Raw genomic sequence first — 26,966 nt, forward strand, 5'->3', positions numbered from 1 at the left:
GAAGGCTCTTTCTTTATTTTTCAGCTTTAGCTTTTCTGTTTGGTTGGTTGCGAGTTTTTTTGTTTTGTTTTCCTTTTTGATAGCTTGAAATTTGCATCATTCTTCTGAATCCTTTTGTTTACCTTTTATTTGGTACTATTTTCTAATTAGTTCATGCTCATTTTGTACTTGGTATGAGATAAACAACCTAGGATAGATACACAGCCTGTTTCCAAGTCCCCTGCTTCACAGTATGTTCTCAAGACCTTACCTCTAATGCCTAAGTCATGTCTGGAGAAGAATCAAAGCCTAAGATTTTGTCCTTATTGGCCAAAAATAACAGTTCCTCTCTTCCTTCCTCTCATATTGTCTCTTTTCTGTACCATGTCTTAAATTTAAAATTAAAGGAGTAGTTTAGCACCTTCCCAGCCAATTTTGTTTCTTGTTTTTTCTTCCACAGTTACAGGAATAGAGATTTAAACCTTAGGCTAAGTAAAATGTAGAGTATGCTCTCACTACCGAGGTGAGAAGTTATTACACTGTCTCACAAAACACAATTATCAGCAAAGCTACTGCCTCTACTGGCTGTTTTCAAAGAGAAGAGCAAACCCAGTCAGACTACACTGACAGTCTGATCTCAGGCAGTAGGATGAAGGGTTTAAGTTACGACCACGTAAGCTGAGGGTCTTGCAGACATGCTTTTATCACACCAGTAATTGGTGTCCAATATCCAGAGGAGTGAGTTTTGCAAGATGCTTCCCATTTTCATTTTCCCTAGTAACAGGGTTTGTTATCTCCTCACTTCCAACAGACACACTATTGCCAGTATCTAACTCCCCCTAGCCACTGTACATAAGGGTAGGTTCCTCTTCACTAAACCCTGGGGCACCCAAGTATGTTTGTGAATCTGAACATCCCAGCCATGGTTCATGCAGACTGAGACCAACTTGGTGGAGTCCAGCAGGGAATCCTTTAGCATATGCAATACTGGACTGTGTAGTCTGCTCTCTGCTCCACCCAGCACTACCAAAGCTGGAGATGGAATAGCAACATCCTTTTAGGGCAGATTTGCCCTTGCAGGTAGGCACTAATAGAAACTTCCTTTGGGCCACAATTATATTTCAGAGTGGACACAAAATCAGAGGGAATAGACCTTGCAATGCCTGTCCCTAGATGCACATTACCTCATGAGCAAAACACAAGTATTACATTTTATCACAGAAGTGAAATATTCCACGTTATTACTGAACTGTGAAAGCTCAGTTCTAGAATTACGTTTTCAGATGTTCCACAATTAACACACGCAGCAACAGTCAGCACAGAGTACTGGAGGAGTGGAATGACATAACTGAGAGCTGATTTTCCAACTTATCTGAAAAATTACTTCTACCAGGTTGCATCAGGACCAAGATTACAGCTGCCAGGAGAATAAGCACTGTCCAAAGGCAAGGCAAGGCAAAATGAGGGTTTCTGTCCCAAAGAGTAAATTCAGAATTTCAAGGAACACTCAAGAATTGAGGCAGTCATGTAATACTTCTACAGTAACTTCACATTTGGAAAAAGAAATGTTATTTCAGTGCTGAGAGAAAAGCTGAGCTTTCACCCTTTACAAAAAGCTAGGAAGGAAAGTTTCAATGAGGCTACGTAGCCAGGGACTACTGTGGCAGCTAACACAGGGAGTGCTAATGCAAGGGTACATTTTCAGGAAAGGCTATGCACAACTTATGTTATTAAAGAAGATATGTTACCAGATGTTTGTTGCAAAAATAGAAAAAGGGGAAAAAAACCCTGCCTAGCTACAGGTGCTTTTATTTAAGGAAACACCAAGGCATGCAGTTAGGTCTATTAATATTCAGGTCAGTTCTCATGCACCCACTATGACCTCACTGCTTTCCTGACTCATCAGAAAAAGGGGTTTATGAAAAAAAGATGGATAGGAAAAGATGGATTCCCCACCTTTCAATTTTTTGAAAGCCACTATAAGTTACACCTGTGCAAATATATTTACAATACTCTCTCCTATGCTTCCCCACCAAAGTATGGAAAATACACATTCCTACCTTTGTAAAGAAGGGGAAAAAAAAGCTGCAAAACAACTAGACAATTACTTTGACCTTATTTAAAGAGCTATAAATTCTTACTTCTGCAGATATACCCAGAATAAATCAACTGCCCAACGTGAGTACAAAAGTAATTTTGGTTCCATTAGTGGAGATTTAGCTTTTTTTCAGCTCTTTCCTACATAACAGACATAGTAACCAAAATCTGACCCAACAGCCTGAAAGATCAGGACTTATAAGCATGAAAATTTGATTCATTCTCTCCCTGTATATCAACCATAACTTAAAACATGACCAGTGAGAGAACTGTACTTAAAGTTGATCAACCCAAACTCCCACGGGCTCTGAAAGTAAAGTGATGTGAAAAATGCAACTGCAAAATATTCTCAAGGATTTGCCATGCACTAGGATTTACAGATATGCTATTTAGACTTCTAATTTTTCAGAAGAAACTGTGTTCTTTCCAAGAAGAGAGTTCTACACAGCAGACATTACAAAACAATTTAAACCTGAGTTACAAAAGATTATTTTTCTGTGAACAAATCTGGGACTCTAAAGATCTGAGCATGTGATAATGCAACTCAAATGTGTGTGACCATCCACAACAGACATGTACACAAATGATGGTGGTCATACGTTACTCTGTGACAGGGAAGTGAGAAAAGTGATACAAGTAATGGAACACGAGAGAAGGAATGACTGAAGCCAAAATCAAAAGTCTGGGTGTTTGAAGCAATCTCTAATTAAGGCAACATTCAGTGTGGTCTGATATGCAAGGTTTTTTGTGTAATGCTGTTGTCTCCTCCGTAAGTGGATTCATGTCTGCTAAGCAGCCAGAAGGAAACTGCGAGGCTGAGGTGACTGATGTATTAGAGGGCAGGGTGTAGGTACCATCTGGTGAATGCCTGTTGCACATCTAAAAATACACAGCCTCTTTTCAGCTTCTGAGGGAGTCATGCACACCACCCTGCACTCCTTCACACTTCAATCATGACCTACACCAAAAAGCTGTGTAAAGCAGACTTCCTTCCTCAAGGTGCACTATCAGTGCACTCACAACCACACATTTTTTTATTCCATGTTAATTTTTCTAAGATAAAGGATAAAGAGAGCAGTGCATGACATCTTTCCTTGTAAGCTGATAATTTTCTACCCAATTATTTTTTGTACTACAGGGAGAAATGTTTGAAATTTAATGAATAGATAACAGTAAATAATAAGCAAGTAATATTTGCTTTTGTTCAATGTCTCAAAGTAAGAATCATATGTGAATTTTTTCATTCTGTTATTAAAATCAGCACTTGCTGTTATAACTCCAAGACTTCCAACCCCAGCCTTTGGATTTAACTGGAGATAACATTCCACTACAATTTTAAATATTTCAGAAAGGGAAGGGGAAAAAACCCAAAGATGCATTCAACTACATGTATGCAGGTATGAAAACCTGTAACTTTCAGGAAAAGTTTTTATATTAATTAAAAAAAATCTGCAGTGTCACAGAATCTCTGAAAACACATTCTGTACTACTTCAGCAAAGATAAAATATTTTTTAAAAACATATGCATTCTTATTTAATATGCTGTTATTATGCTTTATACAACTTGATAAGCTTTGTTTAAATTCTAAGCTAAACAAATCCTATTCCCAGAGCAATCAAAACTACCCCTACGAAGAAGGCTGTGCTCTCAAGAAAAGTTAGGTATCACCAAGCTAGAAGTTTATTTTTTTCCTAGTAATATACCTGTTAACTATGATGAGATAGCATACTGGGAGAGATTTATAAAAATAAACCCAGAAACTCAGGAACTTAAACAATCCCTTTAATATAACAAACATATCCAACTTCCAAATATAAACTGGGATCAACTAACAAATAAGAAACTCAAAACAACTTTCTGAATACCAAAAAGGTCTTATGCAAAACAGTGCTCATTTATTTGAGGTATCGTATCCATGAAAACAAAACAAAACAAACCAAACTATCTACATTTAAAAAGATTTTTTACTTAGCAAGGCAAAAGAAGTTAGGTGGTACATACAGAGTAAACAGATGTAAACAGTGTAAAAATACAGACTGCTAATACCAGCCAACCCAAAACTGAAATAACCCAAATACTAAAGAAAAATAAACCAGAGGCATGCAAAATATTGTTTGTCAAAAAACACTCAAATCCATGTGGCTAAGTGAAAGTCAAAAGCTAGTGAGATGGATTTAGAAATGCAGTTTTCCTTTCTTTATTTTCCTTTGATTGTCATTCAATTTTCCACTGAAGTGGAACAGCTGATGAAAAGCTTTTAACCTTTAATGCACTGGTAACTGAATTTTTAAGACTCCTAACAGGTGTTGAAAAGGAGGTTTAGATAATTGTGTTTTTATGAAATAGTGTGATATACAACCTCACTCAAATGCTACAAGCAAATGGTGCATGATCTGTTACCCTTATGGGAGACAAAAGCTTTGAAAACAGTCAAGTTGCTTCAGGTGGAGTTTTGAATTTCTCCTCAGGAGAGCAGTGAAAACTTCATGGTAAATCCAGTAGGCCACCTAACATTTTATTTGCAACACAGAACATTTTGGCAACCAAGATATATTAGAGGAATCTGAACAGTGACCTGCAATGCATGTGCTCTTCAGAAAATCAAGTTTTGTTTCAGATACGCATCAGGAACATAAACAGCACAAGGCTCTTCTCATTGAAGCAACTGTACCGATGCCATCCATCTTAGCTGCACTTACAGGTCTTTCTTATCTTCTGCTTTATTTAAACTTTGCTGAAAAGAGACAGATAAAAAATAATTTAAGTTTGGCCAAGATCAGAAACCATTGACTTCACATGCTGCATTTTGCCCCCTTGCAGCCACACCTGATTTGCTCACCACACACCTTTCAAAATTCCCACCAGTACCACTCCACACAACACTTGTGCTTCTGATCCCAGCACAGTCAGGGCTGTGCAACCCCAGTTCTGCTTCCCATTCATGTCATGTCTGAACTGTGCAGCAAACCCAGCAGAAAGCACTTTCTGCTGTCAACCAATTTATCCCTGGGAGCTGCATCCTCTGTGTGCTCAGTACCTTCTGTTCCTTCCATTCAGGGGTAAACACAGAAAATGGTGAGGATGTGTGTTCTAGACCACAAGCCTGTGAGAAATGCAGCAGGACTACTACGGCTCATTACACAGGGAAGCACAACAAGGACAGGCCATGCATGGTGGTCTTGATCTGAACACACAGATCAGTTGAGCAATCTCTGTAGTACAGGGTGAGGCTGGGAATCTGTAAGTGGTTTCACAGAGTACAGGAAAAAAAAGATTATAACCACCTCAAATTTGCCTTTTTTTTAAATTAATATAGGACCAAAGAGCTCTTCTTGAAAAGCAGGTCATCATAATTTTAACATCAATTATTTACTTTCTCCCAAAATCACTACTTGTAAAAACGACAGCTTTCATTTTATTGAATTCTGGTTGAGACAAATGTTAGGCATGGAGCGTATGAACATCTGCCAGACAACTTAGAAGAACAGAGAGGGCTCCCAGTTCTACCAGAAATAATTACTGTATATTTCATGGGTGTATTTTTTGGGTATTATAACCATGAAGCTATGCAAACTCAATCAAACAGCTTACTGAACTGTTTTTTTATAATCTAGTATTGCAAAAACATGTTTAAAGGGCAAACAAAATAAAATTACTTTTATAAATGATGTATATACTCCCCCCCAACTCCTATAATTTTCTTACAAGATTTCAATTTGATCATCACGTGAAAAAATATCTGAATCTTACTTCCCAAAAGACAACAAAATTGAATCTAACAATTTTGACCTGAGCTTTGCCACCCAAAGTGCAAAAAAAGAAAATGCTAAAAACTTTGCTGTTCTTGTAAAACTAAATTCTACTATTTTGATGAAGTTTAAGGAGTGCTGCCCATTGTAACCTTATGCTATACTACAAATTTTGGTAAATTCTCTTGCACAATAAATACCAAACAAGCAGAATTTTGCTGGTACAATTTCAAAACACAGTGTCTATAAAGCAATCTGGAGCCACCTACCTGAAGCCGTTCATATTCCTTCATCAGATGATCATATTCTCTTCTAACACTATCAGACTGCTTTTTAACTGCAGCCACTTCATTTTTTGCCTTCTGGAAAGCTGTAAAATATCAGAATTGGTGTTTTAGTTATTACTTGTATTCCTGCAGATCCGAAGAGCCCTGGCTGTGTATTAAGGCTCCACTGCAGTAGACATTCCTTCCTCTAAAAAAGCTTAAATTTAAAACATCACAGATGTACACAGGAAGAGACGTCCAGGACAGGGAAAGAGAATGACCTGTGTTCAGTAAGATCAGCACAAGGAACAGTAAGGGTCTGTAAGAAAGGTAAGGGCGAGACCAATAAACTGTTGAAAGAGGTGACAAGTTCGTGATGACTACAGTGTTCTGTGACATTGCAGGAGGCAGTTCTAGAAAAACTCCACAAAAACTCCACAACTCCAAAACCCAAAACCATCAGCCCTCATAAAATAAAGAGGGAACTCAAACACTTGGCAAGATTTTCACAAACCAGCTGAGACTATCTACAAAACATGGGTGGAAGGGAGAGAATACATAATTATCAGAGTACAGACCCATCCTTTTCACGCTGTTCTTTTACCATGCATGAGTTAATTGATTAGAAGCATCAGTTTATGGATGAGAAGGCAGAAATGGTGGTGGGAAGACAGACAACTGTGAACAGGTTTTTAATGTGAGAAAAAGTAATTATTACTCTACTCAGTCTCAACACAATAAACTGAGAGATGTCTACGCTGCAGTACCAAGCAGCCCAGCACCTTACAATGTCATTTAGACATTTTTGTATTCCTCTGCTACAGGTATCTCAGGTATCATTGTATTTCTCTGCTGTAGAGCACAGGCATACCCTAAAACTTCATATATTCATGCTAAAACAAAGAAATGTTGTTAACAACCTAATAAGGCTGGCTCACACAGCCACTTAAAAAAGCCCAGACAACCAAATCTGATGGTACAAATGAAAAAAAAAAGAACATTTGAAAATTTCCTTTTTCCAAACATGTGGATCTATCCTCTGACTGTGAACTCCAAGACACAGCCTTCTTTCCCAGAGACCTCCAGGACACTCAAGAATTGCAGCAGCTCTAAGAGCCTATTCCCAAGAGGAGGAGTTAGATGTGTTTTTTTGTTAAGCATCAAGCTACAAGCAGTCTGGTCTGAACCAGATTTCTCTTTAGGTGTTAGTTCCTGAAACATCAGGAACAAGATCTGATCACTATTCTACAAGCAAAAAGGAAAACTCACTCCCCATTTCTGCTATTTTTAATTAATTCGAATGTATAGATGAAAAATGATTCTTATTTCAGAAGCCTGCAAGTGGTTTTCCAGTAATAGGACTTTTACCTAGCCTGAAATTCGGATTTACTGAAGTTAATAACACTTCCGTCTATTGATTCCAACATGATAAAAATGCAGCCCATCTCTATATCCTTTCTTTAATTTCCAGACTCTCACACAGTTATCCTTCATCCTTTAAGGCATTCCTGACATCATCAATACAAATTTTCTAAAGGTATTGGTATTTGGAATAACTATACTTTCCAAACCTGTGACAAGTCAAACCCCAATGCATCTAGTCTTTCTCTGATCTTGCTACTGTTTAAAATATTCAATAGTGACATTTGGAAATCAATAAAATACACTTTTGACAATTTGATAAACTGAATTTTAAGTTGTAGACAAAAAACTGTACATATATACATTTCACTTCTTCAAGAATCTACTAATTAGAAAGATAAATTTTGCTTTTGTTTGAACATTCTTATACATAGTTATAGTAAAAATTAATGAGAACTTATTTCTGAAGAAGTAGGAACTCAATGTTATTGATCTAATACTATTTAGTTAGTTATAAGCAGCAGCACAGTAATTTAGTTGCAACTAAAAACTACTTTATCTTGAAAATATGAACAAAATATCTAAAAACATCTACAAATCGAGAAAGCAAACAAGTTACTGCATTGTTTTAATGTTTTGACCAAAACAGATGTATGACAGGAATACCTCACCTAACCCTAGAAGAAGAAAAAGCAGGGAACAGACTGTCCTTTCCACCTGTGTTGGCTATGGACAAAAAACCAAAAACATCAACAAACCACTAAACCCAGACTCATTCCTGTTGGGGTCACAAAATTAAAAGGAGCATCACATCTGTGACAATGTGAATTCCTCAGGACACCAATTTCTTTGGACGCCTTCTTGTCACACTGCTCAACTCTCCTGCACTGCACGAGCACTGCAGTGCAGCTGAGTCGATGCCACATGTACACTGTTTGTCATATGGACTGTATCAAATGAACACGGATCCAGAAGGAAACAGAAGATCCTTTGTGTGCACTGCACAGTTATTATTTCTGGCTTCCATCTGGCCTGTTGCTTTCCTCACAGGAGACAGAACAGCTGCACTGGCAGCGAGCAAACCCCAATAGCTGACTGTTCCTACCAAGAAAAGGCATGAGCAGGCAAGAGGTGAAGATGCTGCTTCTACGTTAATGCAACTAATGACATTAATGCAACTAATGACAGGAATAGTCAGTAAGTCCATAAACTCAAATCCAGTCTCAATACTGTGAGAGGTAGGCTATCCTTTTTCAATTCTTCCCCTTCCCTTCAAATAAAAATCAACAAAATATTCTTAGGGCAGCACTTCAGTGGAAGATGTTTGTGGAAAACTTGGTATCCCTTTACACTTGTGTTACGTGTGTGACTGGAGGTCCATAAACTAATATAGCATGTACAGTCTGGGAGAAGTAGAGAACTTGTCCTTCTCTCACCACATTCCCTGTATCCTAACCCAGGACAGATAGTTTACTTCAGATTGCTCTGAATTTGAAGCAGGCTGAGGAGGTTACCACAGCCCAGCAGCTGTAGCATTTCTATGATCCTCTCATTCAATGAGCATGGAGAACCAAACACTAAAACAAAACCAAACAGCAACAAAACCAACTGATGATTCTTTGGGTGTTTTCTTGCCCAAGTACTAGCCCTGGTATGACTAATCACTTGACTTACAGTGCTTGCTACTAAGGAAACGATCTGGAACTTACATTAGCATTGCTCACAATACAAGCCTACAACCCAAATGATTTGGACTAGTTAAAAAGTAAGAAAGAGCACTCTTTTAAGAGTTTTCAAGTTGAGAAAGAGCTATTCACATTTAAGAATTTAGGCACTGACGGCACAAAAGATTTGCCAACAAATACTCTTGTAAGGCTGGGAACACAACTCCAGTCAAGTAATTCCATAGCAATTTTGAATTCTCTTCATAAGATAAAGTGGTCAGATAGAGTTTAAAACAAAAAGGCAGGGCCAAAAAAAATCAATCACAAATTTGCTTCAAGTACCTTTTGTAACCTTAAATGGAATTCTGTTACAAAAGGGATATTAAGAGAATCTTCCGACGGCATAAACAGCCTTGTACAACAAAACCACTCTAGTGTATGCAGTGCCATCCCTTCCAATCAACTCTTATGGCGTGGGACGTTGTGCAATGGCTCCCACCAAGCTCATGATCGCACAGGTAAAAAGCAAGGTTAAGTAAGATTGACTTTGTTTGTAAAACCTCCCTCTGCCATTGGCTCAATAACATGAGATGGTAGCCAATTCCTTTATTTTTTTTTAAAACTGGAGTGCATAAAGTGGAGCTCAACATAGTTTTCACACATGGCAACACAAAGGTCTGGCAACGCAGATGCCAAGCTGAACTCTTCCTCACAGCCAGTTTTATGAAATGTATTCCTAATGTCTGTATTGTTTAATTATCTAACACCTTTCACTTTTAGGTGAGAGCTGTACATCAGTATATTCATCCCTTCTAGAACAGTTAACAATTAAAAGCTATTTCAAAACCAGCCCTCCACATAAATTATTGCTCTCTTCCTGTCTCCTACAACACTATGAAACCATGAAATGAAAAACACTCGTGACACATTCTGTACACAAAACAAACCTCAAGGGATGCATGGAAGTTTCATCACAATTTCCTCCTGCCGCACTGTATGCCTATGACAACAATATGTAAATATGGAGTATTTTCAGAAAAAGTTGAACTAAACTTCAAAAGCATCTAAGTGACTTTGGTGAGCCAGCATGTATTTCAGGGGGTGGAATCCTAATGGAACAGGCAAAGAAATACTCTGGATTTTGTCTCAGTGTGGCACTGCTAACTCAGGTCAAATATGCAATCAATGCCACTGCTCAAATAACTGCACGCAGAGATGCTTGGGACTTCAATGCCTGTTGTGCTACATCAGCTGCAAGCAGAAACTTAAGGTGCATGCCATTTGCTATGAAATACTGTTAGAAAAGCCAGGAGTCAACAAGCTGGACAAGAGTCTGTCACCAATCTGTTCTGCCACACAACTTGATTGATATTGTGTTCTGCATAAATTTATGTTGTGTAACCAAAGCTGTAGCCTTTACCATAGATTAGGAGAGTGTCACAAAAAATGATGTGATAGAAGTTGAAATAGTACAGCATTGCAGAAGTCTCCCTCCTGCCCCAAGGGTCCAATAGTAACAAACAGACATTTCACACACAGGCATTTATTTCCATAGTGTGGGATCTGTAAGCAAAAAAAAAAAAGTTAATGCACTGCTAGCCCTGTTACTGCCCCCAGCCCAAGGGTGGCTGTAAGGACTGCTGCTTTATGACACTTCTCTCAGCTCTAACTTCATTTTCAATTCCACGTAATTTATTTTCTTGTGGCTTTGTGAAGAGTTTTCAAAACCTGAAACAATATCCTAGCATCTCTTCCTTCCCCAGAAAATCCCTATAGGTCCAAGCCCTGCAGTCATACTGAGAGCCTTTAATTATCTGAATCCACATTTTGTTAGAAATATCTGTAACGTGTACCAAAAGAAAAATTCTCACATCTGTACTGCGTGCTCCTACGAGTATGTATATTTACTTGGAGGTATCAATCAGACATTTTCCATCATATACAACTTTATCAATAAATTACCATCTCAAAGGTTTCTATACAGTCATGTTATTACATGTCTAGGTATGCTAAAAATGGATTTAGGCTCTCAAAGTGCTAGCCCCACTGCTGGGTGCTTATAAAGCCCTGACAACAATATGTGGGGCTGCAATAGTGAGGAGCTAGTCCTCTTCATTTCTGGAACAAAAAAAGGCATCAAGAGGAAAAGGAAAGTCAAGTCTGAAAAGCAAACGAATTTGACTGAAATCTTTGTCATTTATTTCCAGTCTTTCCTAAGCTTTAGTAATTTCACTACTCAGTCTTCATACTGTATTTCCAAAGCACAGAAGGTGCAAAAATGTCTTAACTTAGGATTTCACTTACAGTTAATCAAAAAAAGAAGTTAATTGTGTTTCCTGTAAAAAGTGAAGAACTGAAGAGACTCCTAAAAGTCTACAGTAATTTCTGTCTACACTATAATTTCAGTCAATTTCAGAAAGAGGAGATATACACTATTTTCTCTGCCACTTGTAAATACTGACTCAAAACCTTAGAGAAAATTTGGATCTCCGGTGAAGTCACAGCACTGATCTGATACTAAACGGTGTTCTTAAATGTGAAGCAGCCTTACATTTAGGACTCCTCCTGGGTGCCACTCAATTATTGAGTTAACCCACACTTCAACATGTGGCCCAGTCTAAAATAATGTATCACCATGCATTAGTAGGTTAACATATGTCCCAGACAAAAATGGATATTTGAAACTACCCTATGAAAAAAGATTATACTTGGTTTTTTTTTCCAAACAGCAAAAAAACCCCAAAACAAAACCAAACCAAACCAAAACCACAAAAAAACCCCAAATGCAAAACCCCAACCAAACAAGAACAAAATCCAAATGTATTACTCATACTGATACTCTTGTTGAAAAATAAGCAAACAAAGAAAAAGAAAACCTCCAAAATCAAATCCAGTTAATTTTTCATTTTTATACTAGTTTTGCCTTGTTTCATTACTGGGTGATACCCTTTACACTCTTCATTTCCCCCCACCTCCCCCCCCAATTTCATGGATTGAACTTTGTGGACACAAAGGAAAGGTTACTTTAGTCATGTGAGCTCAGTAGCATGAAACAAGGAGTTTAGAAGAGGTAAAACAAGCTTTTCAATCTCAACTTTCATTTTGTGTAACGCATTGCTCACACTTAGTGAGCATGAAACTCAACATTCACCTGCTTAGTTGCAGAATTCCAAAAGAAAACAGTAAATTCGATTCAACCTGTGTCTGTGGATGTGGTACTTAAAGCCTCTGGTTATCAGTTTGCTCAAAATAACATTCAAGAAAACTTACTTTTTGTAAGGCAGACATACCTTAACACCACGTAGCTGCTGATAGTAATGCCTATGGGGTTTCTGGCAATGAGGGGGATGGCATCAGGGGAAGGGTTGTAAATATTTTCCTATTCATTCCTAAGAAAGACTCTCTCCCCCACTTTTGCCTTAACAAAAGATTCAAGCATGCCTTAATTTATACATCTTTTGGATGGACAACAGCTCACGGGGAGAATGCAGCTGAAGCAGCATGAGGTAAAGTTATTTATTCCTTAGCTTTCTCTAGCATTCCTGTCTGAAAAGCTTACATTATATTAGTGTTACATACCACCAGTTAGTTTAAATAAAACATATGCATTTAAATTTTCCATTGATCCTGTCACTTCAAAGGCAGTTCCCCCCCCCTTTCTTCAAGAAAACAGCAGGAGAGGGAAAACCCACCATCAAACCTGCCTGAGAATGTGAACTAATGAGATTCTCTATTTAAAGATTGTTGTTGCTTCAAGCCCAGCTGAAAACAGCTGTTCTACAGTTCTAGTTTGAATTCCCAGTGAAAAAAGACGATGAAAAAGGATACATGAAATATTTGCTGTTATTCTTACAGCTCTGTAGCACTGCCATGCAATATGAAAGCAAGGCTATGTTTTGATGACAACACACAATCTGGGACCACGAAAATCTGTATTTTGTTACATTCTGAACACCTGATTAATGTTTACCAGATCACAGGCAGTGTTATCTTAAAAACACTGATCTCAGAAGAGCAGGTGTTCATAAGCATCACACACCTTGACAGATGCCAGTAAGACAGAATCAAACAGGTAAAATCTGCTTTTATCTCAACTTGGGTTGCCTATAAAGCAGTTTTGACAACCTAAACATGGAAGCTGCTAACAAAAGTATTATGTTACAAATTCCAAGGTACGTTTCCTCGTAGACAAAAAAAAATTAAAAAAGCTAACACCTTAACACCTCTGCTGCAGAACAGATATAAATTTAGAATACTAGTCAAGGACTTATCTGCTATCTGACAGAAACTTATGTTACAATAAAACACCTCAACCCCATACTTCCCCATTTCATACAGGGAGAGTGGCTGCTATGACATGAAAGATCAAACTCATGCCCCTAAGCAACCTGCAACTGATTCCACATCCCGGTCACGTCATTGATGAAGACAAGCCAACCACTTAAATATATCTGTTCAATTTGTTAATAACTACAATTTAATTAAGGTGTTCCAATTACACTGTACACATTTCATAATGACAGTTACTAAAATACAGGGATGGCAGTGATACTTTGCCAGTTCCTAGTCAAATGTAAAGAAACCCCATACCAAGAGTTCTAAAAATGGATGAAGTCAGTAAATGTTATACCTAGAATACATTTTTGACATTCATCTTATTCGTAATTGCAAAGAAGTCCTAACTGATGCTTACCAGCTGATGTCTTCTGTAGCTCTGCTTTCAAACGTTCAACTTCCCCCTTCAACTTTTCCTGAGTTGCTTCCTCTTTCTTTTTACCACTTCCTTGTCCACTCAAGGCCTAATAAAAACCACAGTTGCAGCAATTAATTTTATTTTCATTAGCCTGCCATTAATGCAAAACACCCAAAGAATGGCAACTTCAATCTTGCAAAGCAACAGGTTTTTTTATCAAATGTCAACATGATACAAGCAGATAATCATTCTAGAAAAAAATCCCCCTGAATTTAGAAAAAAAAAAGGAAGATAAAAAAGCTCAATGTTTAAGGTTGATAGTAATGGCATACTTGTAACAGAATGGTATTGTTTCCTGTGTAAGAGTACTTCTGCATCAGGTGTACAACTTCCGTTTATGTTATAAATGAATTTTTCAGAAGATACACGCTGGGACTGCCAGTGACAGAACACTGTCATGGTTATGTGTAACTTGTTCTAATAGCTCATTGTGATTTCTCTCCTTGTAGGTTTGCAGCTACTTCTTCAATCTTCAGAATACCTCAATATCCAGACCCAGTTTCCAGTGAAATTCAAGAAAAAGAACTAGAAAGGATTCAGGAAAAGCCCTGTAAGCACTAGGCACAAGACCAATACCTTCCCTATACTATAAAACTGCTGGCACTACTATACTTATGCATATTATTAAGATATAAGATTAGACCCCATAATTAGACCCTTCGCTCTACTTGCCTCTACTGCCCAACCACACATAATCTCTGTTATGAAAATGGCAAAAACGTGGTAAATGCTTAATGGAAAAAAGAAAACTGAAGCATCTGAGATAAACAGCTGTTAGGTGAACTTGTGATATCAGAGTTTACCAGGCACAGGTGGGAGAAAGAGGGGAAAAATCACTTTGGGAAGAAGAAAAAAACCTGTTTATAAAGATGGAGAAAAAGAACCTTTTAAAAAGACTGGTAAACAATCCACGGAAAAGAGCTGAAGAAAATTTTCCAGAAGCTATTTAATCGAAGAGTGGAGATTACACAGGACTGCTGGTAAGTAAAAAATAGCCAACTGTCTCCTTTACTTTGTGATCAACTCTTACTATTAATATGCAAATAGCTATTTCTGTAAACTTTCATCTTAAGTCCTGTGTTCCATGGAATCTCTGAACAGGAGACAGTGCAGACTTCACATACCAGAGTAAACTTACAGTATTTATACTTGCAGCCAGTGCCTTCTATGCAATTGCTCTCACCTCTCTCTGACGGCAGAATGAAGCACACATGTAAACAAACACAAATGCAGGGGCCAAGCCACCGATGAGAGAAATCTAAGTCATAATATGTCTATAAAGTTAAAATATTCCAACTCCAAACACTTCACATGTCCGTCACAATGGAGATCCAGCCACAGCATGTTGCCTGGACCCGTGGCTACCGGTGTTTTTGCAAACCATGCAATCAAACACACAAATAGAAACAGACAGGAATACAGTTTCCAGTTTCTGGCTATCGCTTACAAGTGGCTAAGAGAATGTGTTGCTAAGGGAATATGAACGCAGAACAAAAAAGAGGACTTTTGGCCAAATCCCAACAAAACAGAGAAGAGAAAAAAGTACCAGTAGGCAGTAAAGAGACAAATTCCATGGCTGAGGGACAGAGTCTGGATCGTTTTGACAAAGTACCAAATCACAAAATTTTGTAATCATTTCATACTCAGGAAACACCTAACGCTCTAATGATCCATGTTTTACAACAGCTCTCAAACAACTGCATTTTTAAAATACCTTCTTGTACTTTTTGTCCAGCGTCTGTTCTCTTTGTCTAAAGATTTATTACAAAAAAATTACAGTGCTGGTAACCATAGACACTGTGTTAGACAAACTCGAAGGAAACCTGTACACACCTGCAGTGAATTTTGTTTTGACAATGTGCCAGACTGAAGAATGCTCTAAAAGTCTTCATACCTCACATATCTGCACACTAGCTTATGGTTCAGTCTCTTCAAACAGAATTCAAACTAATCAAGGAAAGATTTCATGCATTTATCTTGATTATCTTTGATTACTTCTCTTCCTGAATACAATTGTGCATTGAACCACAACAGAAAAATGATAGCTCAATTTTCTCCATTCTTCTCATAAAAATAACATCTCTTTGATCCATTGGTGGTTCTTTTAAGTAAGAAATTTTTGCTCTCATTAATACTACAGCAGTGTCCTACTAAGAAAGGAAAGTAGTAGGAAATCGACTGACCCACCATAAAAAGACACAAGAATACAAAATACAACAACTACAAAATATCAGTTTTAGAAGTTAGAAAATACATTTCAAGAATGGAGAAAATCCTATTAAGAAGAAACAGCCAGCATGAGAACAGTTGTAATGTAGGATTTTTCATCCTGGACTGCTATAGCCTTGACTGTTAGTCAATTGTTCAGGATAAAAAGAGTAAAATTAGTGTCTCCCTCTACTTTGTTATGATTAATTTCAGAGAGATATTTTAAGAATCTCTTAGTACTTTGATGAAGTTTGTGCTGGAAAAACAGAACATCATTTATTTGTGTTACTTCAGTTTCCTTTGTTAGTAAAATGCTTCTGAAATTTGTTTTCAGTATTCTGAATTAGATTTTTTTTTTTCCTTTTTCCACCAGAGGGAAAAAATGAACAGATATTATTTAGTAACAAATCATCCTCAGAGTATTTTGTACTAACTACTTGTTGAATAAGAAAATAACTAAAGAAGCTCAAAGATACCTCCTGCAGCCTTTCATTCTCAGCCATGTATTTTTTGGCTGCTTCAGTAGCATCATTTACTTGCGTTTCCAGAGCTGCATGAGATGTCATCTCTTTCGCCAGCTGAGTAAGAAGGGTGACAGTACGTCTCAATACACTGCAAAGAAATACAGTGAACAGAACTGTAATTCACAGCATAATTTTTTTTTTAAAAAGCAGAAACAAAACCAACAAAAAACAAACCAGCCAGAAAACCAAAGCAACCCCTTTTCATTTGCTGCATTAGCTGTAAAAGGAAAACCAGAAGAAAACTGTTCAAGCACTGAAGGGAAACATCCAGGTTCATCCGTGACAAAAAACAATCAAAGGAGAGACTGAAAATATTTTTATTCATCAACATTCTGATTTTTACTTGGTGCAGAACCTCCCTCCTCCTAAAAACCCACAGCCATTAAGGGGTCAGACCTGTTTGCTTAAAGGCTGAATTACTTTTAAACAGGATGGATCTCCAAATTCAAGACCCAAACAACATGTTATGGTAAGGAGCACAGTGCAAAAAAAAAAAAAAAAAATCCCACAACTTTATAAAAGGCCTTACAAGAATAAAATTATTTATTCTTACAAGAATAAAATTAGCATTCAATTCAGTTCAAAGTACTTTGTCAATACAGTTAAATCAGGAGCACGCATATGGCACCTCAAATCTAAGCTTTGCAAATACTTCCCTGGATTTGATCTAGTGATTGCCTCTTTGCATCACTGCTTTCATTATTCATCTTGGAGTCTTTCAAAGCAGTATGTTGCTGAATCAAGCCAAAGTAACACTGAATTAAATTAATGCCTGTAATATAACTATGCAGCTGCTCTTCAAAGAAATTTGAGGATCCAAGTAATTGGTTTTTTCATAATTGAAAGAACATTAGTAGACTTTTTCAAGGTAAGCTTCCCCTCACCCCCCAGCTTCTTCACTGAAAGCTCTACTTCTATTTCCTTACTTTTTTGCGGATTAGTAAAGAAGTTAAGGTCTCTAGGTCACTACTTTTCCAAGGCTTAGTGATTTATAGAGGAGTCATTAAAACATCACAACTAAAACAGAATCATAGAATCATGTAGGTTGAAAGGGGCTGCCAAGAGGTCATCCTGCACAGAGTAGGGACAGGTTGAGCAGACTGGCTCAGATCCTTGTCGAGTTCCTGCCATCTCCAATAATGGGTGATTCCTCCATCATTCAGGGGCCTTGTTCCACTGTTTAACTGCTCTTGATAGTAGAAGCGCTTTTCTACCACAAGTCAGAACATCTCAGGTTCTTGACCTGTTACCTCTTGTCATTCCTGCGTGGTTCCACTGAGATGAGCTCACTCCATCTTTTCTACAAGCTACTACCAGACAGACATAGCAACCAACAGGATCTTCCCTTCAAAGGCTTTTTTCTGGCTGAAAGACAAGCTCTTCTCTCCTCAGAGGTCCCCATGGGTCATCACAGCAAGGCCATGTGCCATCGTAGGATGACACAGACTTTTATGTGCCCAATCTGCTTATGTACTCCCATGTATGCACCTGCTAGTGGGGGTGATGCTACATTATCAACTGACTATCCCAGAAGGCTCAAGGAATAGGGAGGCCAAACAGCAGAACTTAACAGTATATGAAACAAAGCAACCTAAAGTTGATAATGAAATAATCAATGCCTCACTCTTTTCCAAATACTTAGTCATTTGGTGCCAGTGGGCTCGTGTTTTCTTGAGCTTGCCTTTGGTTTTCAGCCCTTCTTGTCCCTCTCTGGTTCTGTGGAGGGTAACAGAGGGCCAGACAAGCCTTGGTAGGCTCTCCACATCTTCCAAGATATCAAGTCAGACTAACAGATCGGTGTCTCTGTCCTACCCAGGGGACAGTCTCTGGAGACTATGACCTTTCTCTTTCCTGTGCAGTTTGCAGATGAGGGCTCAGCTGGATCCAATACCTCCAGTGATAGGAGGTCATTTTCCTCATCTGTACCCCATGTTCCGCAATTGCTGAACCACAGATGAAAAGATTTTCTTGTCCTGTCACATGTGACAAGCTCCCAGCCTCCTCCATTCTGTGAATATCCATCTACTACTATTCTGGAATTTTCCTATTGGCTGATGTGCTGAAATGAACTAAAACTGACCAAAAGAATGAACTAGGGGCGTCCAAGTACCTGTTCACACCTAGATGTGGTCTGAACTCGGCTGGGTGATGGTAGCAGCAGTGCAGGATAAGACAACCCAAGGAACATTTTCCCCACCTTCTCTGACAGACATTTTTCCTGTTTAATGGGTAAGCAAAATAGCTCTATTAAGAAAAGTCCTTTCATCTAGCCACTACTGTAGGAGTACTTATTTCTTCTAACTTTTGGTGAAAGGCCAATAGCCAAAAAAACACTTCAAGCAAACCTCTTCAACAGCAGAACTTTTATGCACAATAAAATCTTCTGGGGCCACTTGAGAAGTTTTCTTCCTTGAAAGCTGAGTGGGAGTAGGATCCTGGGGGACCAGTGTCCAGCTCTTGTGCAGGACACAATCCAGCTATTTCTCTTGGAGCAGAGATCAAAAACATATTTGTGCATATTTACTCAACCTTTCTGAGGGAAGTCGAAGAACATGATGCATTCATATCACTATTGTGAAAGGCTAAAACCACCTTTGTTTTTTCCAATGTTTTCCTGTTCAGGTTTCATATTAATTTTTCTTTGACACTTCTTTATGTTCAGTGCTCCTCAATGATCTTCTAAAATGGCCATACATCACTCTAAGGGGAAGAATTTTGTTCAGAAGTCTCTGTGATTTTCTTGTTCTGTGTTCCTCTTGCATATCTAGGCAATGTCAAGCAGCTCACTGAAGTAACTCATAAGAGGACCAACATTCTTTGCCCAGTCACCACAAAAATGTACAAATAGGAAATCATTTGACCAGCACGTCTGTTTTGATTCATTCACATTATCTGTGTCCAATGAGCTCATTGTTAAGACCTGCAGGTTGTTGTGGCTACTGATCCACAGGTTGTCTTGGCTGCTACTGCTGGGCAGTAGAGAACTGTCCTTTCCTTTACCCAGTTTTATTAGCTGCATTTAAACATCCTAAAAGGGATACCAGATTTAAGATCCTATCACCATAAGAGGCAAGTTACCACAAAGTGCTTGATCTGAAATATATTTGAAACTTTCCTTGAAAGCTGGAATTTTATCCTCAGTTCTTAACTTATCATCCAAGTTCTTAACTTTGAGTTCGAGACGAAGTGGTTGAAGTGAGGCTCAAGTTTTGCTTCTTAACACAGCAGGATGCAAAACTACCAGCTTGCAAGATATTAACATTATTTTAACAGTACTGTAGTTTTTGATTTTTTTTTTAATTTCAGTTTTCCATGTTCAAAAAAAGGGTGTAATTTTAAGGAAGAAAATGAGTATTCCCTGAAGCAACTTCTGCAAAATACACATTTTCTCCAGCATTCAAAATGTTTCTTTCTATGTGTTGCTCACACATCCTTCTGATCTTCAAATACTTGAAAGGTATTATTTTCCCTGACCTTACTTGCCTCATATCCACCCTGGTTACACTTAATTCTTTAATCTCTTGAAATTGGCCTCCTGATCTTTACTTTGCAAAACAGTTCCTGTAATAAACATACTACATAGATATTAGAAAAATGTCATACTTACAGCCAAAGAAATAAGGAAAAACCTGAGAGATAGAGGTTTCTTTGCGATCGGAAGAGTTTCATCTGAATGTGATCAAAGGCACTACTATTGACGTTTGCAGCCTTTTCGTTCACGTGAACGGACGAGTACTTTCTGACTTCTCTAACAGCATCTGCAAACAAACACAGACCGTTCTTATTCACATCTGTGGGTGTGCATGTACAATAAACCACACTCAGTACTAGAAATATGCATCTGGACTTTCTGCTCAGCAAAGAGAAATAGGGCAAATAGTGGCACTGCTTATGCTATCCATATGTTTTTAACGTTGGTCTTGATAAATCATTGAAGTGCTCCAGCATATTTCCAGAAATATGAGAAACTATTGCCCAAAACATGCTTGAGCAGTTATTTCTAACACTTGCACCCAGTCTCCAGGGATCAGGCCAAAGCAACACACTCAACAAATGTTACCAAAGACCCCACAGTGTTGAAATGTCACTGCTGATAACTGAGTTAAAATCCCCTCCTGGACAAACAACAAGAAACGAGGAAGAGAGGGGAAAATAAAAAATATTTTCTCAAATATTTCATATAGGGTTTGTTAGATAAGCATGTGTTTTACTAATGACACAAGTGTCTACTTTATGCTTGAATCACGGAGGGAGAAAATTATTTCTGTAACATCCATCAAAATAGAAAGACTAGTAACTACTAACTGCAATAACATCATAAACAGAAGGGAGGAGGTAAGCTTCACCTCAGCTTTCAATCATCTTTCCATACATCTTTCAGCTTCTTTTCCTTCATCATATACTCCTGATAGTTCTGCAAAAGGGCTAATACACTGCAAACACTTTTCAAAGGACAATATAATTAATTAGGACTTACATCCACACAAACCCAAAATCTAACCCAGTTAAGAGTTCATATTACAATATATAAATTTAAGGTCATCATACATTCCTACAACCAATACAGCACCTTAAATCTCCTGTGCATCCACAAATACACAAATGTCATGACATCATCAGTTCCTGCAGAGTATTTTGGCCATGTTATTAAACTGCTGCTGCATTTGTCTAAGCAGACAAACTCAATTCCAAAGAAAAACACGTGTGAATATCATCACTTATGACTGCGTCTTTCATATGCCTAAGTTATTCAGAAAAGAAAAAAAAAACTCTGAAGTAAAACTTCAAACAATGCATCAAATACTAGGAGTAAACAAATGCATGTCCCTGTGCTACAGGGAGAGTCTAGTCCTGAAATAACCTATCACTTTATGCCATGGGGCAAGCATCTCATCACTGCTTTACTTTAGCCAAACTTTATCTTTCTGCAAACTCAACGACTATCACCAATTCAAAAGCCAACTTTGGTCAAAGTTTGACAGTTCAAGAGAGTAAATGGAATCCATTAGTTTTCAATCTTAAGCCATTTACTGAAGATCTACTTATAAGAATAATACTAAACATAATCTTAAATAATTATTTTAAAAGTTTGTTCGTACTTCTAGTACTTTTTTAATATTAAGAGGATAATATTGCAGTCTGGCCTGACATTGTTATTTATGTAGTGCATCTGTATATTTCCCTCAGCAGAAAAAAAAACCATGCATTTTTTTCTTCCTATTTCAAGCAGCTTGGAATTAAACATCATGTTCATTCTAAGGTGCTGGAAACATTTCTATCCATGGAGAACTACTACTATCCCTGAAACAGAGAAGAACTATTTTCATCACTGGAAAGTGCTTACCACACAAAGCAGTCAAGACAGACATTAAATGAAATCAATCAGGCATATGGTCACCATTCAAGCTCCAGTTTCAATAAAGCTTTACTCCTACGTCATAGACCTCAGGATCTACTCATAAAGAGGTAACCAACAGCTGCTTTGTATCTGTGCTGAGCAAAGCAGTCAAAGAGCCCAGTGTTTCGAAATATTCTTCAACAGCGACAAAGGGAAAGAGTGCCATCTACTGCATCACGCACAGCCCAGCCAAATTCTTGCGTGGAACATGTTCATTTACCTGTGTGAGAAAGTGAAACCAAGCAGCAGCCTAGACCCAGTCCCATTTTTCCTCCTCATTCACCACTATATTACTATTGCATTTGGATTCCCAATCTGGATGCAGTATAAGCCCTCTCCTCTTTCATTCCACTGTATAACTTTTCAATAAATTAGCTGATTTACATTAGGCTTGAATCCTTTCTGTTAATTTACTTATATGAACTCCATGTACCAGGTTTTTTCCCCATTTCTCAAGAAACGGAATATTTTAACACTTACCAAGAAACAAGACGATCAGTAAAACTATTATTGTAAGGAACATCTTGTTCCAAAATACTGCCATTTTGCTCCATAGAGGAATCATAAAAATCTTCTGCCATCTGTAAAACAGCATTGTGTTATTCAAAAATAATTAAGCTGTAAAAGAAAAGCATAACAACCTCACAGAAGAGAGCCTTGTTATTGGTAAGAGACTTGTATAAGGTCTCTAAACAGCTGCTTTAATTGCAATATAATTTAGGTGTACACTTAACTTTTCCAACAATCCAACTTGCTCATCTCTTTTTTATTTGTTGCCAATATAGGCAAAGATAGTCAGTTCAACTCGCAAACTTCTTGCATGACAGCAGGTGTGTTTTACTTTACCTTTTACTTTGGCTAGAATTACTTTGTGTTCAGTCCTGACTATAATAAATTCAGGGCTGAGGTAAAGACTGTAAAATCCATCCTATAATTTTTATTTCTATCCACTTATACCCCTTGTTGCCAAATAAAATTAAAAGCTTCCATAAATTAGGATCAGCTCTACCATCCTTCTTCAGAAGGCTTACCTTTTACACTGATGAATCTGCATAATTTTGAGGTACAAGGACTGTTATAACATTCTTAAGTTGTAATGACAACAAAAAGACAAGTCTTATTCTTATCTTCTGTCAAGGGTTAAAATCCCTTTCCCTAGCATAAATTTGCTGACTACAGAAGCAACTTCAGAGGCCCACTGGTGGTGAAAACAACTATTATTATTTTTTAAAAGAATCCTCTATTTGATATTACTGCATGGAGGGCTCTGAAATAATTCACATTTGCAGCGCAAACAGAAGAACATCTGACGTGCTTAAATGAATTGCAGCCAATGATAACAAAGCACCTACTTGTCCTTTGCTGCAGGTTAGAATCAGTGCTACTACACAAATGAAATAATACCTAGTCACACCTTTAGGGATGTAACACAGACGTGCTACTCACTGATTATATCAGGTAAAATTTCCAACTTTTGTTAAGACTATTTACATTTCACAAAGACTGTTAAAAATTGGCCTCTAACAAAGTAGTTTCCAACTTAGTATAAATTTAACTTAAATTAGACTGTAGCATCATCTCCTATGGTTCTTTCTGAACGTCCACCAGAAAGGATTAAAATGTTTTAACACTGTGCATGCAAAAAGCTCATTTAAATCTTTTAGTATAATCTGAGTTCTTTACAGCAGACAGCCGCAGTCTGTACCAAACCAAAAGCTTACTTCAAGCTACAACTCAAACAAAGCCAACTTGCAAACTGTTCAAACACGCAACTCTCCAAGCTCCATACTGACCTTAGATCAACTACACTGCCAAGTTATAAATATAATCCTTCCAAACTATAATACCAGCCATCACTGTAGATGTACTACACTTAGTACAGATCTGTCTTTCTGTGTACTTGCATTTTTTACACTGTCAATTTACTTGCTCCTTGGGAACTTATAAGTTTGTTAGCAAATTTGAAAAAATTAACCAAAAAAAAAAAAAAAAAAAAAAAAAAAAAAAAAAAAAAGCGCGTAGGCCCAAAGAGACAAAGAATCTGTTTGAAGACTGAGAAGTGAATAAATCAAACTTCAAAGAACAGCAGTTTCACTGCTCTGACAGAACCAGCTCTCAGGCCACCAAGATGAGTACGGCAGAGCTGTGGCCCTCTGGTATTGTCATAGCAGATCAATCTAAGCTTTAACCCCACAAGATTCCTGCCAGTTTTATTAAGAAGACAATTGGCACATGTCAGGTAAGGGATAAAGCTATTTCACTCTTTCAGAAATCACTGCTCAGAGGAATAGCTCAATCCTCCAAAGAGAGCACAAGAATTTATCCTTTTAATTTAATTTAATTTAAAGCCTTTCAGCCACACTGGATTCAAGCCCTGTTTGCGCCACAAGTGAAACATATTCCAGTATTCCCAAAGTACTCTGCTTATGTCATCCACCTGCAGAAATTCTTGCAGCAAGTTTCCTCACATAAACCATTAATAATCTGATGATTATGACTGCCATAATCCCTCTCCCCTCTTACATACAGTTGCACTTTTGATTAGAAAACAAGAGAAAGTATGAGAACTCAATAATCTGTGTTGAAATGCTGAACTCCCCACAAGCCAACTTGTAAAAATGGGAAGTTAAATTGGATTTTGGTAACAGTTCCAATTTCTGGATTTGAGGAAACATGACTGATCACTGGTATCAACTGTGGAGAAGGCAATCCTTTTCAAGACTCTTCTACAGGTTTAAGTAGTTAAATTCAGACTCTCCAGACAGCAGGTTTTATTCCTTAAGGTATTACAGTAAAAGCTGCATTCTTAATTCTAAATACATCTTAAAAAGCAGAAAGTAAACAAGCAACAATTTTTACAAAACACTGAGACAGCAGCATTTTTATTTCTTTTGAAAAAGCTTTAAGGTTTCATCCTTCTTGTTTTTGGCAGGATTGTGAGTTTTTTGTGGTTTCTAGCTTTTTTTTTTTCTAAATCCTGATGTTGTAAAAAGAAATCGTAAGTCTGCTTCTCTTGCCTCTTGCAGAGAAGATAGCTTTATTTCCTGTAAAGAAATTACCATTACCAAACTTGAAGATCTATCTTAAGATAATGCTGTAATCCAGGCCCTCGCAGAGAGTAACAGTAATGAGTATATTTTTTCTCTTACTACATGCATTTATTTTATAAGTATTTACAATTTTCTTTGTGTTGTTCCAGAACTATTATAATTTTGCTAATCTATATATAAGCCTGTACAGGCCTTTATTTTAGTAGTCCTGAACTTTTTGCATCGAACTTCAGTTTTTCTAAACTAGTATCACAGATTTCTTGCAGCCCTTACAGATGCTTTATGCAGCTTTCTTTAAGTTTCTGACGTTTCTTACCTGTCCAGCACTCACAATGCCTAGTGTACAACCAAACATAAAGATGTTTGTCACAAATTTGGCAAACAACTGCCGAAAAAGCTGCATCGTCCTCTCATTTTTTTACTGCTAGATGCCTTCCTTCATGCTGGCTACGCGAGGGCCCTGGGAGAAGCCGTCCCACCTGCTGAAACACAGCAGAGGGGCTCATCTGGGCACTCCGACCGCTGTTCGGATGAATCAGCACTGCGTAGACAACACAAAGCTCCTTCAAGAGGCTTGCGATGCTCAAGAGACGAGCATTTGGGACTTGAGATGCTCAAGTCCCAAACGGCACCCCTTCAGCTTTGTTCACAACTAATTTAAGACGCAGGAAAGCTCCGAGTTTATAAAAAGGGAAGCGTAAAATAAACACAAAGTGGTGAGAAGCACCAGCTTCTCCAGCACACCGAAGACTTTCGTACCTCAGCGGGGAAATGAACGGCAGGCAAAGCACGAGAACTACTGCGATCTCGCCGTACAGGAAGCCGGCCACCGCCGTCCACTGGAAAGTCATGGTCCCGGCGGCCTGCGGGGGAAGGGGTGGTTCAAGCGGGCGGCTCCGACTTCCCCTCCCAAACCACCCCCGGGGCAGGGACGTGGGGGCCGGGATCTCACGGCAGCCGTACCGGCCCGGCGGGCTGTGCAGGGCCGCCAGCAGAGCCTCCCGCCAGGCGGCCGCAGGCCCGGGGGTCCCTCTCACCGCCCCCCGCTCGGCTGGGGAGCCCCGAGGCCGCCCCGTCTCCCCGCCCGCCCGGCCTTCGAACCTCCTCGGCGCCGGCGCCCGGCGGAGCTGATGGCGGCGCAGGGGCAGGAGCGAGGCCTCGCCGGCCGTGGCTGAGAAGGCGCGGGCCGGTCTCTCCCGCCGGCGCTGCGGGGGCGGGCGGGGAGCGGGGGGTGTGTGCGGGCGCGGAGCCGCCCCCGCCCTGCCCGCGGGCTGTGGGCAGGGACGGCGCTGAGTGACACGGCGGGGGCGGTGTGGAGCTACCGCCGGCCCGGCCGGGCCGGGCAAAGGTGCGGGCGGGCCCCGGGGAGGGAGGGTCAGTGCCGCCCCATTCGAGCGGGGCTCTCGCCGCCTCCGCGCCACGCTCAGCCCCGGCCCGGCACCGCCGGCGGGGCGGCTGAGCTGGGTCTGGCGGCGGCGCGGAGGTCCCGGGGGGGCTGCAGCTCTGCTGGGAAATGCGTGGATCTACACGTTGAGAAAGGCTGGCGCGAATATTACCTTTCCCCCCCCACCCCATCTAGGAAATGGTTGTAAGCATTTTGCTGCGGAATCCTGCTGTGATCGACCCACTGCTCCATGACTCGAGTTTATTCCATCTGAGACTTCAACTCTGCTCTTCCAGTTTTCTCCTTAGTTTCTGACGTTCATTTAAAATGCTGTGTCTCTCCATCCCCTCTCCATGCCTAACACTAGTGTATTAAGACACAGCAAATCTTTTTCTCGAGGAAAATAGGCCCAGTATTCATAAATACACTACCAATAACAACAAAGCAAGTCTCAAACACCATCAAACAGGCCCGTTTGGACCTCACGAGTAATATTCCTTCAGAAAACCCTGTTCTGTCATACTGTCCTAT

The 26,966-nt window shown here is 39.0% G+C and overlaps 1 protein-coding gene across 1 annotated transcript; it reads right to left on the bottom strand.

Annotated features, from left to right (window-relative positions):
• Nucleotides 1–3,838: 3,838 nt before the first annotated feature.
• BCAP29 (B cell receptor associated protein 29) lies at nt 3,839–26,251 on the bottom strand. Its single transcript, XM_027890102.1, has 8 exons — nt 26,153–26,251; nt 25,811–25,914; nt 22,482–22,582; nt 20,211–20,361; nt 16,556–16,691; nt 13,812–13,917; nt 6,096–6,196; nt 3,839–4,811 (listed from the first exon to the last, which is right to left on the bottom strand). The coding sequence occupies exons 2-8, from the start codon at nt 25,900–25,902 to the stop codon at nt 4,773–4,775; spliced, it is 726 nt and encodes a 241-aa protein (XP_027745903.1). The 5' UTR covers nt 25,903–25,914; nt 26,153–26,251; the 3' UTR covers nt 3,839–4,772.
• Nucleotides 26,252–26,966: the final 715 nt, after the last annotated feature.

The sequence above is a fragment of the Empidonax traillii genome, unplaced genomic scaffold (genome assembly GCF_003031625.1).
Source record: "Empidonax traillii isolate 1590-97213 ecotype Southwest subspecies unplaced genomic scaffold, ASM303162v1 scaffold277:size2070623, whole genome shotgun sequence".
NCBI lineage: Eukaryota > Metazoa > Chordata > Aves > Passeriformes > Tyrannidae > Empidonax > Empidonax traillii.